General features: G+C 48.5%; 1 protein-coding gene and 1 long non-coding RNA gene across 4 annotated transcripts; both read right to left on the minus strand.

Moving 5' to 3' along the window:
* Positions 1–103: 103 nt before the first annotated feature.
* On the minus strand, positions 104–13,782 carry si:ch211-266o15.1 (zinc finger MYM-type protein 4). 3 transcript variants are annotated; one of them, XM_047017835.1, is made up of 27 exons: positions 13,384–13,779; positions 9,072–9,534; positions 8,922–8,974; positions 8,630–8,785; positions 8,482–8,545; positions 8,066–8,348; positions 7,796–7,955; positions 7,476–7,688; positions 7,226–7,376; positions 6,899–7,014; positions 6,463–6,789; positions 5,852–6,002; positions 5,474–5,664; positions 5,031–5,181; positions 4,551–4,673; positions 4,264–4,307; positions 3,929–4,070; positions 3,588–3,733; positions 3,361–3,496; positions 3,049–3,225; positions 2,775–2,860; positions 2,517–2,664; positions 2,265–2,416; positions 2,044–2,158; positions 1,519–1,755; positions 1,289–1,415; positions 104–934 (listed from the first exon to the last, which is right to left on the minus strand). In XM_047017835.1, the coding sequence occupies exons 1-27, from the start codon at positions 13,717–13,719 to the stop codon at positions 733–735; spliced, it is 4,650 nt and encodes a 1,549-aa protein (XP_046873791.1). In that variant the 5' UTR covers positions 13,720–13,779; the 3' UTR covers positions 104–732. The 3 variants fall into 3 exon arrangements, 2 of the variants coding, with proteins under 2 accessions (XP_046873791.1, XP_046873792.1); XM_047017836.1 differs by lacking the exon at positions 13,384–13,779 and adding an exon at positions 10,322–10,444; XR_006955893.1 differs by lacking the exons at positions 104–934; positions 1,289–1,415 and having other exon boundaries at positions 3,038–3,225; positions 13,384–13,782.
* On the minus strand, positions 10,617–12,080 carry LOC124466144. Its single transcript, XR_006955895.1, has 3 exons — positions 11,333–12,080; positions 11,028–11,230; positions 10,617–10,794 (listed from the first exon to the last, which is right to left on the minus strand). It is a non-coding gene; the product is annotated as an uncharacterized LOC124466144 (long non-coding RNA).
* Positions 13,783–13,889: the final 107 nt, after the last annotated feature.

A 13,889-nucleotide genomic window follows, 5' to 3' on the forward strand; every position in this document is an offset into this window, starting at 1 on the left:
TGAGCAACCAGTGTCTGAGAAGGCGACAAAAACGTCATATGTAGCAACCAATAGTGACTTGAGAGCCACACGACGTTACCGCGAGGTACAAGCCAGGGCAAGCGGTCTAGACAAAATGTTCCACAGGCAGTCTTATGTGTAGAAGTCCCAAGATGTCCCACATACATTAAAATCAAATAAAAACAATTGTTCATAAAAAATAAATAACAATTAAAAATTAAAATGGCTTTCATACTAGTAATTCTGACCATTTCTCTTTTTAATAGTTGTTATATGATCACACCTCTGATTCATATCAGCAACTAAGGAACCCATACAACTGCAAACAACATACTTTAAAAATTGACAATCTTGGTTAGTGTAATAGATTACAAAATGGCTCTCCTATGAATAAGGCAGCTTGGTAAAATTATGATTCCGACCTAAACCAAACAATTTCACAAACTTACAATGACCCACTTTCTATACATAATAAAAAATGCCTACATTTAAATGCAAGTAATCATATTTAAACCTAAATAGCATAGTTTAGTATCACATGATAATGTCAGTGTATGATTGTGAACTCTATCACCATCTTTCTTCAAGATTTTCCAAGCAGCCAAAATGTCTCAAACCCTAATGGAAAGCCAAAAGTTCTCTTTCAGTCAGGAAGTCAGTTAAAACAACGGAAGAAAAAGCCTTAAGTCTGTCGTCAAGGTGACCCGCCATCGTCACGGTGACCCGCCATCGTCACGGTGACCCGCCGTCGTCTGTGGAGGCCTCGGAACCTTCATCCAGGTGCACTTGCCTCACGGCCAGGATGCGTGTGAGCATGCTGTCCAGGGTAGCGCCATCCAGTGGCTGGGAGGAGAACCAGCGGGGGCTGTCAGGGTGGCAGGAGACCAGGGGCTGCAGGTAGAACAGGTCGTCTCTGTTCTTCACCGACTCCGAGCTGAAGAACAGGACAGGGGAAAGGAGAGGTAAGACAGCAGAGTGAATCTCAAATGAATTCAGGACTCCTAAATCCGCGACCAATGATTGGTGTTTAATAACTCGGCTGGGAGACAGCAGAGCGGCCATTCACGAGACACAAACAATGACTTTGAAGAATTGAACAGTGCAATCCAATATAACAACAACAACTAACATTTAGAAAAAGTCAACTGTCCTCGCTCTGGATAAGAGCGTCTGCTAACTGACTAAACGTCCCGAGAGGCTATTTGACGGCACAGAACACAGACAGTTGACACACATTGAGAGTGCATCGAACAAACATCGACAACTAACGCCCAGTTGAAGGCCTCACCATTTGGAGAGGTAGAACTCATAGAGCTGTACAGGGCAGTGGAGCGGGTTCTCCCTGTTCTCAGGCATCTCCATGTCTCCCTCCTCTTCCTCCATCTTCCTCTTTCCCGGCGAGACAGGCAACAACTCTGTGTGTAAACAAACGGCGCAGAACATTTTGAAAAATGCACGTTACGTCGCGTACCACACCACTGCTCTTCATTGTGGTGGAACGGGCGAGGGGTTTCCAACCTGAGGTTCCCTGGTCTCTGTGCGGGGGTCTGAACCTGAGGTAGTCAGTCTTGCCGGGTGAGCGGGTGCAGTGTGTGAAGTTGGCGAAGGACAGCCGCCTGTGTTGGCCGGCGTCGGTGAAGCGGAAGGTCTTGGTGCTGAAGAACAGCAGAGTGTTGAGCAGCACGATGGGAGAGTAGGTGCCCAGCTGCTTACACTCCCACAGGTAATCCTCCTCCACTCGCGAGCAGAGGTAGCCTGAGAGAGAGAGAGAGACAGAGAGAGAGGAGACAGACAGACAGACAGACAGACAGACACAGAGAGCCAGAGAGAGAGAGACACAGAAAGAGAGAGACAGAGAGAAAAAGATGGAGATAAAAGAAAGTATACAAGGGCACACAACAGATTTGAGAACAAGCCCAGACAGAGCATCATCACCAGACATGGCAGCGTCTGGTCAAAATCAACAACAGCAACGGCAGTCGGTGTTCCCTGGGACGTTTCCTGCCGTAGCGCCAAACAGGATATGACATAGACGAGCCGTACCGCTGGGGGAGAGGGTCGGTCTCCAGCGCTCCAGGATCCTGGTGATCTCCACGGTGAAGCGGCTGTACAACTCGTCCGTAAAGATGTTCTCGATCCGCCCGTTCTCAAATAAATACTACAGTAGTGGTGGGGGGGTGGGGGGGAGACACAGAGAAATGTAAACCAGAGGTGGTCCTTAGTGTGGCGCTGTGGTGGTGGCGTGGCACGGAGCTAGGGCCTACCAGCTGGATGCCCAGGCAGAGGTAGAAGATGCTGTCGGGCGTGTAAGGCCCTCCGTTGGGTCGACGGACCTCGGTGATGAAGTGGCAAAGACCGTCGCTGAGCTCAGCGGAGTTGCACTGTAAAAAGTCCTCCTTCAGAACCACCGGCCCGTCTGCCCCCCCCAAGCGAGAAACGAGAGACATGCGTTACAAAAATGTATTTATGTCTGAACCGGACTTTGACCCATGTCAGGAGGTTTCTGGCCTCCTCACCTGATTTACTGGATTCAGAGTCTGGCTGCTGTTTCCTCTGTTGCACCCAGGTCTTCCAGGCTTGGACCCCATAGACATAGTGCAGTTTTGTTGTCCGGGAGGACGAAACAGTGAGGCTGACCTCCCCAGAGCAAGCTCTCTTCCGGCTCTGCGGACCACACACAAATAGAATACACGATTTCTCTCTAAAACCCACTTTGAACTATGTTCAACTGAATGTTTTTTTTTTTGGGGGGGGGCCTGTGCCACGTGACATACCCGTTTGCCAGGAGAGAAACCTTCTCTGGGTCGTTTACATCCAGCCAGCTTCCTGACGACAGCTCTCTCAGAAGAGTCACACCGCTCTGCAACCAGAGTCCAGCTCCCACAGTTGGTACAATGGACAACAATACATGCTGGCATTACCAGTGTCCTACTTAACTGCTGTTTGGGAGAGGCACATGACTAGTCAGCTTATAAAACTGTTGCTTACGAGAGAAATATTACAGTACAAGCCAAGCAAGCACTGGAGTTAACGGCACCTCCATCTCACCAGTGGGGATGTCAGCCTCCAAGTCCATGGCCCCCGGCTCAGATGTGCTGGGGGGGTCCACAGCCACTGGACCCCCCCCTCGCTGGCTGCTGGACGCAGGGTTGGATTCCTCTGCCCAGCTAAGAGGGGTGGAGATCGCCTCAGACTCCAAATCTCCACTGTAAGTACTTCCCTGGTCTGAAACGACAAACAGAATACACACACTATGTACACATACACCTATTTACACACTATGTATATATGTAAACCCAGAGGAGGAAATGGTCCTGACTGACCATTCGAACCTAAGTGGGTGAAACTAGTTTTCCTTACCTCCATGGGAGACAGGTTTGCCCTTCTCAACTTCCTCAACCTCCTCAGCGATGCCCTGTGATTGGACGAGTGGGTCATGTGTGTCCTTGGACTGTGAGCCACTCGGGGCAGACGGTAACACCACAGGCAAAGGGACCTGGCAGACAAAAACATACACCTCACTAACGTGTCCAGCGTCACCAGATGGCATCAGTGACATTGTGAAGCATCACACCGGCACAACATACAGGAATGGGCATCGGCATGGGAACAGGCGTGTACTGGGAGTACATGTTCATCGGCACGGGTATGAAGACTGGCACAGGGACGGGAAGTATCACCACTTTCACCTTCTCCTCGTTTATAGTGGTGGTGAAACTACACCCAGAGATGCCTGTGGACATAGAGAACTAAAGTTAGGACTAAACCTGAACATAAACTACCAAGACGTCCTCCTGACTAGCGGGAGACTGCAAGACAGCCTGCTGGCATGTCCACGCCCAGGATGCTGAATTAACACTGGATATATGATGAGTTAACGGTGTACAGTATAACGTGTGGCCAGTGGGAGTGGCGTGTGTTCTTGTACCTGCTGGTGTGTGTGTGGTCTGGGTTGGGAGGTTGCACAGTGTCTCCTGGCTGTGTGTGAAAGGTCGACACATGATGGCCTTGTTCTTCATGTTCCGCCGATGAGCCAAGGGAAGCCGCATCGCATCTGTCTGAGTGCTTGCCTGCGCACACACATACACACACACACACACGTTTACAAACCTAGAAGCAGTTTAAAGAATAGCTTTATAAAGAAAGGCGATCAGTCAATTTCCTGACGACAAGCCCTCAAAGTGAATCGGACCCAAATCCCGTGCCCCGGGGAAGCTTTGCTCAGTCACCTGTACTCACACCTGTACAGACACCTGTACTCACATCATCAAGACTCTTCCCGTGAGAGTTAGAAGTGGGAAGTGCACCTGCAAGCAAATACACGTTTTTAATAACATGTCCGTGTGGTCGCATCATCAAATAAGCCACTCTAACTTAATTTATTCTATGGAAAATTTAAAAATATGACCCTTAAATCACGAGAACATGGATATAAACACATATTTATACGATATAAATACAGGTATTGGGGGTATTTGGATTCAGAAATCCGGCAACAATGGAGCAGTGAAGCCCAAAAAGGTTTGAGACCCAGCGGTTTGGCTAGCTACCTGTGAGGGGAGTATCTGCAGAGTGGGGCAGGCCAGTAGGGGTGTTGCCCGCTGGCACCACATCAGCAATGCCCAGAGCCATCTTGGAACTGGGGAAGAGGTTTTGCACAGTGGCCGAACTACCTAAAAGGAGCAGGGAGAGTTTCACAGTCACAGATCAAACAAAAAGGTAGAGAGACAGGAAAAAAAATTAAAGGCATACAAGCTAATTAAGTTTTGCTGGATCCAGTGATACCTTACATTTGCATTTCAGTCAATCAGCAGACGCTCTTACAGTACGTACAGACTTACAGTACGTACAGGGGACATCCCCCCCCCCCCCCCCCCCCCCCCCCCCCCCCCCCCCCCCCCCGAGGCAAGTAAGGTGAAGGGCCTTGCCCAAGGACACAACGTCATTTTTAGCACGGCCGGGAATCGAACCAGCAACCTCTTAATTAACAGCCCAATTCCCTAACCGCTCAGCCACCTGACCCATCTGACCTTGCGATGCTACTCTGGCAGGGATCTGCGGGATATGCCGGTGGCAGTACTGCAGAGTGCAGGCCAAGTCACAAAAGTGTCGGATGTAGCCGGCACATCGCAGCTGCTCCTCCATCTTCCCCTGGTGTCTGCAATTGTCACATTTGGCCATCTGAGAACAGAACCAGGGAACAACGTCGTCACGGGAACGTTAACACAGTTACATTTAGTCATTTAGCAGACGCTTACAGTAAGTACAGGGACATTCCCTCTGAGGTAAGTAGGTTGAAGTGCCTTGCCCAAGGACACAACGTCAATTAGCACGGCTGGGGAATCGAACCGGCAACCTTCTGAGTATATAGCCTGATTCCCTAACCGCGCCGCCATCTGACTCCCGGCTCAGTCACAGTTAAGTCACACGTGCATCTACGTGTGTGGGTGTAGCATGCGTGCATGCGACTGACCTCGTAGAAGAGCACGGTGAACATGGACATGCACTCAGGCTTGCAGAACTCCTCCATCCGGCCTCCAAAGTGGCTGTGGATCATCTTCTGGTTCACCATGTTCTGACAGATCCCCGAGCAGAAGGCGCAGGAGCGCCAGGGGCTGTCCTTGTTCTTCTTGGTCAGGTCGTGTTTGAAGAGCAGCTTACAGCCTGAGACACACATACACAGACAACAGGGTTGTAGGCTAATCTCCTAGAAACAGACCGTAAGTACTTTTTTGGTTTCGTTGAAGTGGAGGAATTGATTCAAACACACCCTACAACGTCTTCCATCTACTGGTCTATCGTGGACTAGACTAGCTCAACCATTGAGGATGGCTTTTCTCACTGGACTCACTCTCGCTGCAGAAGGGTCTGGCCATGTGGTTGAACATGATGATGTCTTTGACCACCTTGTCCTGCAGGCAGTATTCACACCTCATGATGATGTTCCTTTGGGTCTTGAACCGATCACAGCACTGCTTCCCACAGAACTGGTACACCCGATTCTGTCACGATAAGACAATCGCACCAAATTCACACCACGTTAGTTGACATTTACATTCAGTCATTTAGCAGACGCTCTTATCCAAAGCAACTTACAGAAAGTACAGGGACATTCTTCCCGAGGCAAGTAGGGTGAAGTGCCTTGCCCAAGGACACAATGTCATTTGGCACAGCCGGAAATTGATCCGGCAACCTTCTGATTCCTAGCCCGATTCCCTAATCGCTCAGCCACCTGACTCCTAAATAGAAGGTTGATGGTTCAATTCCCGGCCATGCAATGAGAATGTGTCCTTGGGCAAGGCACTTCACCTAAATGTTAATGGCCCAACTCCCTAACCGCTCAGCCATCTGACCCCCTCAGTGTGTAGTTCTCAGTGTGTTTGAAAATCAAAGCTCTTATCCATTTCAAGGCCGACAACCGAGGTTAAAGTCAGGCCGCAGGTCATCGGAGATCATCCGTACCTTGTGCAGGAAGAGCTCAGGCTTGGAGGAGAACTCCTCAAAGCAGTAGTTGCAGGTGAGTCGGATGGGCCCGGTGAAGCGTGAGGCAGAGAGGGGGGTGAGGCCCTGCTGTGGCTGCTCGTACGGTCTGGACGAGCCTGGGGTGGACGCACAGGGCGCTGCGGAGGTCTGGCTGGGAGCGTCGGGGTGACCAGGAGCAGCTGGCCAGGAGGAGGAGAGCGGAGAGAGGCCACAGGGGGAGGAGCCTGTCCCTGGCAGGTCAGGCTGAGGAGGAGCCAGGGGATTGGTGGACGTGCCGTTCATCTGAGCGGTTAGCGGAGCTCTGCTCTGCTCAGGGAACGAGGACACGCACTCAGTGACATGACACAGCTGATCACAGTCATAGTCTAGCAATCAGGAAAGCCTTGTGGCGGGCGCAGTGAGAAGGGGCTGTTACCCTGAAGGTGGTGACACAGTCGTGGGAACAGAAGTTCCGGATGCTTCCGTCCACCATGGCGAGGTGGTACTGAGGGACAGCGTTCACTTTGCAGTGGGTGCAGGGGAACGGGGTTCCTGAGGGCAGGGAAAGACCGTCACGTGTCTGTTTCGACATCACCAAATACAACAGTCGTCACACAGAAGCACAGAGTTCTCATCCGTTTAAAAAGACAAACGTCCGTCAGTTTAATTAAACATGAATGCAATACCACAAGGCAGAAATTTAAAATCGCCATTTTGCTCCCCATATCCTATCCGTAACCCTTGGCTGAGGAACTGTGCATACCAGAGAGAATGTGTTGTGGAGGCCGGCTGTAGCTGACACAGGTGGAGCTGCAGTACAGTTTAACCTTGCCCAAGGGGTCGTTGCTCACCAACATGGTGGACACCATCGCCTCGTTACCACAGTGACTACACTTCATCAGCTTGGAGCAGGTCTACAGGGGAAGTCAGAGAAGGGGTGATCAGGGTTAGAGAGCTAGCATCTACAACCATTCAGAAATCTGTCTTCTGGACCGCTGGAGACGCATCACTACCTGTTTATAGGTGCTGATGCAGGTGGGACTGCAGAACCTCAGGTTGACGTCTCCTATGATCAGGTTCTGACATCCACTTCCTTTACTGCTGCAGTACATGCCACAGCTCTCACAGCAGTTCATGGCCAGGTTGCGGTTGCGGCGCCACGTGAAGAAACAGTAGTCGCTGCACAGTTTATGGACCTCACTGTGATAGATTACCTCATGCTGAACCTGAATGAGGAAGAGGGGGGTGAGGGCAGGTTTGTGTTGCGATGGGAGAGCGTCTGTGTGTTGGTGAGGGTGTTTAGAAGAAGTCGCTGCAGACTTTCAACCTTTACCTTGTTGGATTTATTGCAAACGCTGCAGAAAGGAAGTTCGGGGGCAGGGGGGTCAGTCTTCTTTTTGCGATTGAACGCAGACATGCAGAAACGACTGCAGAAGTCCTTAAGGTTGTTGTCCACCAAAACTCTGACCACATTCCCAGTAGTCTCAATTTCCCTGCAAGGTTCAAGGGAAAAGGAAAACACAGTTTAATTCACCCCATCTAAAGAAACTTCAGAGCACTTGCTGGGAAGACGCACAAAACAACACAATAACAGATGAGGTACTTGAGGCACTGGTGGCAGGGCCGGGCCAGGACGGTGGGAGGCAGGAAGCCAGTGAGGCAGACGGTGGAGCAGAACAGCTGGGTGGAGCCCTTCTTCTGGAAGGCCGTCTGTCCCTTTAACAGCACCTTGGAGCAACCGCAGCACCTGATGTTAGCAGAGTTACCGCCTCTGCCAGGGAGGGGCGGAGCCAGGGGAGGAGCCAGGGGAGGCTGGACCAATGGGGCTGGAGCCAAGCTCCTCCCAGGAACAAATATGGAGGGAGTGTGGGTGGTGGGACCTGCAACTGGAGGTAAAAACAAAGTAGGATGCTCAAAAGTAGCAGAAGGTAGCATCTAAGCCCACCCCTTTATTAGATAACCAGGTGAACAGAACATGCAGTGCTCAGACTGTGTGTGAGCACTGGTCTTCAGTCTCACCACTGGGGGCGCTGTACGAGGGCCCTCCTCCCACTGAGTACACAGAGCTGATCTTCAACTCATCCTGCAACACAAACAACACGCTCAGTAAAGTCTCTGACGCTCCCGGTCTAGTTTAGACCATCGAAGGCCTGAATGAGAGCCTGACCTCCTGGTTCTCCAGCTCCTCTTTGACCTGTCTGCTGGAGGACTGAGGCAGCAGGGCTGCGTCGTAGTCCTCGTCTATCGGTTCATCCTTAATCTTGATCAGTGGCGAAGTGGGGGCCTCGATTGCTATGGCACCACAGTCTGACCTCTGTAGTGACTAGGCAGAAGACAGTGATGTTGGTGACAGGCTTTTGGAAAAACACTGAAATTATAATGCTATATTAGATACACATGCGTCGTTAATTGCTGAATTGTTCGTTCTAGTGAATACTTGAGATACAGGTGACACTCACCTCCACTTGGTGACACGGTGGATCTCCTCCTGGATAGTTCACAACAGCTCCATCTTGTGAGACACACAGAAAAGGAGAAATAAGATCCCTTGACCTAAACTCACAGCGTAGTTAGAGCGTGACAGACAAGACTCCTGGAATCAGTCTTACCGAGGCTGTCAGGGGAGGGAGTGGGACTGGAGAAGGCCGACACTCTCCTGTCCCCCAGCGTAGCTCTTCCCTCTGGGGTTTTCTCACTGGTCAGGGGGCCCCCCTGAACATCTCTCTGTCTGTCAGACGATTCATCGGTTAACCGGGCGCCAATCCTATCCGTGTCTAGATCTGCCAGAGTGTCCATGGGCAGCGAAAACTGCCAGTCATCCTCCTCGTCGTCCACCCCAAAGACGGGAAGTCCGTCCAGCTCCTCCTCCAGGCTGCCCCCTCGATGCCCGGCCGCAAAGAACGGATCGCGGAGAGAGGCGTTGGTCTCTTCAGCCGCCTCGTCCGTCTCCTCTCTGACCTTCGCTGGACCTGCCTCGCGGTCGGCGCCGCCCGAGGAGGACGCCAAGAGGCCGGCGTCGTATCTGCCCAGCTTCATCACCTCATCGAAGGTCCTCATGATCTGGTGCTCATGCTGTAGGGAGACAATCCGACTGATGAATTATATCTCAAAATATGATATAGATAACTATGTTACTTTGTTGGGCTGATGGATATTATGAAAGATATTTCCAACCATAATGCTGATTTAATGATAGTATGTTTTCTGAAAGTATTGTGTGTATGATTCACTTAGTACAAATGCATTATACTGTAATGACCACGACATAGGAAGGACTCAGTGAGACTATGTCCGAACTCAACACACGCTTTATTTATTAGACTGGGCTGTTGTTCTGGCCACAGCCCACACCGCTAACTCCATACAGTGCAACACTCCACAATAATGCAACAGACAACTCGTCTTTTCAAGTCCCGTAACAAAATTGAGAGAGAGAAATTAAGACAGTAGCTCTAATTTCCCAACCTTCGCGGGATTATCCATCATCACCCCCAACCCTACTGTCTGCCCTGAAGTAACGAGTGCCTACAAACAATGAGAAACTATAATACAGGCTTGTTACAATACGCTATAAGCACAAATGTGTTACCCTTGCGATTCTAGTAGGCCTATGCATTTTAAATACCAATTACCATAAATACCGGGTATAACAAACTTGAGATTTCATGTTTTTGTAGATTGTAAAACAGCCTCTGCATGCTAGTTGACTGGATTATCGAGTCCAGATGTACAAGTACAGTGAGTCGAAACCCCAATGCACAACTAGCCAGGTAGCATGGCAAGCAATCAACATGACGGACCCCACCAACTGATTTTAATTGATAGTTAATTTAAATAATAATAATGTAGAAATGTTCACCAGAGATCTTCCCGACTCCTCTGGTTCCGCCATTTTTGTAGCAAGCTTGTTGGAGTTCCGGTGCACCGAAAACTGTGACCAGAGCCTGTTTAAACATTCTCTGCTGTGACCTATCAGAAACTGTGACCACAGAGGGCGCTGCTGCACATGGTCTGCCCGTGCGTGGTAGACAGTGGAGGACAAAGAAGAGCGTCTGCGCAAACGGCGTAAACATTTATACATTACATCGGAGCCCGTCTATCTTATTAGACATTCTCTGATTACATCCACGGGTGCAAGCTGAATGATTATTCGCGGTTTGTTGTTTCTTAGTTGTGATTATGTCATAGATTAACATTGGAAATGTAGTAAATGTTACTTTAATGATACAATAAAGCTCAAGTGATCAAAAAAACATTTACCTTAATAGCCTTGTAATCAGTGGCAACCTTTATTTCAGCTCTGTTCTGCTGGCAAACAGTGCATTCTGATACCTATATAGACAAAGGCCTTTATTTATGGTGAGCTTTAAACAGGCTGATAGCTTGTGCTGTAACTATTAATGACTGGATGACCTTCTAATTAGGTAGCCTAATTAAAGTTAACATCTAATGAGAAACTTTTCACATTCGAAATAGATAACGTTCCTTTTCTAAATTTCTGGTGCGCAATAGTCGACGCTTTTAAAAGTAAAGTTGCAAATTGAAATATGGAAAAACCAACGTACCCATTTTTCGATGTCAGATGTCATGGAAGGCCAATAACACCTAAGAGAAATGGCATCCCTTGTTTTAATTTGGCCGCAGTGTTCACCTATTTCACTGGTGTGAAATTCTCTAAATATGGAGCGTGCGTCGGCTGCACCACACAGAACTTTGGCTTTGACTTCTTTGACAGAACCCTTGTGTCTCATGTAATGTAATTGATCATCTAGAAATGAGAATAACAGTTATTGAGTGGGGATGCTATATTTCAAAAAGGAAATGTTTTGTAATAATAACGCATTTTGTAAAATACCTTACTGTAGCCTACCTTCGACGCAGTAGTTTGCAGCCCTTCTTCGAATGGTGAAGCGCTGGTGTTTGTCAGAATGTTCTGGATATTGTCCTTCAACAAGATAATCCAGCAACTCTTTGAATATTTGTGCATCCATAGGGCAGCCTGTAGGCTACTGTCCAGAAAAACAACTATAGCGGCGAAAAAATGAACGGGACCTGGAGGCTAATTGCTTCGACACTGGCGCAATGTTTCACCTATTAATTGACAGATGAAAAAGGGTATAATGAATTGCAGAAACTCAATCACACTCAAAACCGATGCAACCCGCAAGTCTAGTTACGGCGCGCTGTATCCGTTTCTCCATACATTGGATGCAATTCAAACCGAAGCAAACCGCAGTAAAGCGCTGTTACTGCGCTCTGAATCCGTTTGCCCCTACATTGGATGCACTTACATGCGGCAGGGCTGCCAACTCTCACGCATTGGCCGTGAGACACATGTATTTCAACCAGTTTACGCGCTTTGTGGTGACCTCTGTGGTACTGGCTATGTGATGGCCCAAATAAGAAAACGTGTCCAGATTAGTGTGAAGGGATGACGTAACTACGCCAAACAATATTTTGAAGTTTAACTCCTTCATGAAGCAATTACGGTGGTGTCACATATTCTGACGGCTGTCAGATATGGTCAGGGGCGCCGCCAATAATTTTGGGCCCTATGAAAATAAAAAAAATTCGGGGCCCGTCAGCCAGGGGCCCTTAGAATCGTCCTAACTTTTCCCCCCTATACGGCACCCCTGGAAATGGTGACCTCTGTGGTACTGGCTCTGTGAGGACCCCAAATAAGAAAACATGTGTCCAGATAAGTGTGAAGGGGTGACCACTGCAGTTCCAGTGGGGTCACATATTCTGACAATTTACACAATGTGCTGGTCCATTAAATATTTAGTTTTTTCTTTACAGTAGAATATGATTATTTAAATGTAGGTTTAGTGTAATGTTTTAGGTAGGTTATTACAAACTCTGCATGCAGTCACAGAGAAATACACGTTTAGAAACATTTAAGATAAACATATATTACTATGCATGATGTGGTTAATATGGTCTCCAGCGGTTTACTCTTTCTCAAAAGGAAGTAATAACAAACTGAGATTTATCATACAGCTTTCACCTGTGGATGTAATCAGAGAATGTCTAATAAGATAGACTGGCTCCGATGTAATGTATAAATGTTTACATCGTTTGCGTAGACGCTCTTCTTTGCCCTCCATTGTCTACCACGCACGGGCAGACGATGTGCAGCAGCACCCTCTGTGGTCACAGTTTCTGATGGGTCACAGCTTTCGGTGCAACACCGGACGATAGGAATTTGCAAGAGATGCTCGACAATCAAAACAAAGAGGAAACTGTTGGGTGCAAAAATACCATGTAGGCGAAGGTGCTGTAAAGCAGAACTGAAAATGAGTTTTAAGTTATCACATCACAGAAGAATGTGTTAATTACCCATCCGAATTCGAATGAAAACAAACACCGACAAGTATGTTAAATTAGGCTTATCCTTCGAAATCGTGAGAAAATCATCAGTCTTCTCCTCTTGATAGAGGGGGGGGGGGGGGTCACTGGAAGGAGCTGAAGCTCCGCCCCCTCGATGGAAGGCGCCGCCTCTCTCAAGCATTGACATTTATACATGCATAGATATATATAAACACGAAACATTTAGTGTTTGTATATATCTATGTATACATGTCTCTCAAGTACCTATGACCCGGATGATGGACGCTACGGCAAGCCGGACACTGAGCGTTTAGAGCAATGAAATAGGACTCGTTGGTTCAATGAGTGAAACATACAGATGCATATAAATGAACTTTGTTCCCCTGAGCTGTTACACAGGTGTAAAAATGGACACCAGAGACAGCAGACAGAGAGTTCTCCAACTACTTTAGCACATTAGCTAGACTACCATTTCACCAAAATACCATCACTCTACACCGAGTTATATCAAGTTAGCAGTTTGCACTAACACAGCAGAGATACCTCTGGAAAAGTTATCTAGTATAATTATAACAAGCACACAGAACTTACGCTGAGTGATGAACTGCTGGCGGCTGTGGATGGTCCAGGTGCGACCGGAGGAGGAACGGCCGGGAGAGCGATGCTTGGTACAGCTCCGCGCTGCAAGAGAAGCCGTGTGTCCGTGAACCCCGTCCGTCGGTCCATGTTGAAACTATCTGGCGTGAAATGGTCACTGCAGAGGCGGCTGTTGGAGTTGATGCGAAGCTCTCCATCAGTGTGGCTCTTCACAAAATCAATCCACCTATTTTTCCTTTCCTCATCACTAGGAAATTGAAATAACGATGCAGCGCTGCTGTGGAAGTTCTTGCATCCTGGAAAGATGCAGGTCCGGGTGGAGGGAGACATCCTGTACCTAGATAGCTAGCTGATGTAGCTACAATAACAATCTGACAACAGCAGGAATCGTAACTGAAGTTGAGTGGGAGGACCTTCTAATGCAAATGAGCTCCAGGCTTTATACCGTTTCACCGGGTGAGAGGAGGAGCCATGCAGTGATCTTACGTAGATAGGTGGCT

The sequence above is a fragment of the Hypomesus transpacificus genome, unplaced genomic scaffold, assembly GCF_021917145.1.
Source record: "Hypomesus transpacificus isolate Combined female unplaced genomic scaffold, fHypTra1 scaffold_84, whole genome shotgun sequence".
NCBI classification, from domain to species: Eukaryota; Metazoa; Chordata; class Actinopteri; order Osmeriformes; family Osmeridae; genus Hypomesus; species Hypomesus transpacificus.

What these genes read in the sequence shown, in the direction of transcription:
- si:ch211-266o15.1 (XM_047017835.1), bottom strand. Translation starts at nt 13,719, where the DNA reads ATGTCTCCCTCCACCCGGACCTGCATCTTTCCAGGATGCAAGAACTTC. An exon ending in CACCGTGTCACCAAGTGGAG is followed by an intron (nt 8,786 to 8,921) that starts GTGAGTGTCACC and finishes TCTTCTGCCTAG; the next exon opens with TCACTACAGAGGTCAGACTG. An exon ending in TGCCAGAGTAGCATCGCAAG is followed by an intron (nt 4,674 to 5,030) that starts GTCAGATGGGTC and finishes TGCTCCTTTTAG; the next exon opens with GTAGTTCGGCCACTGTGCAA.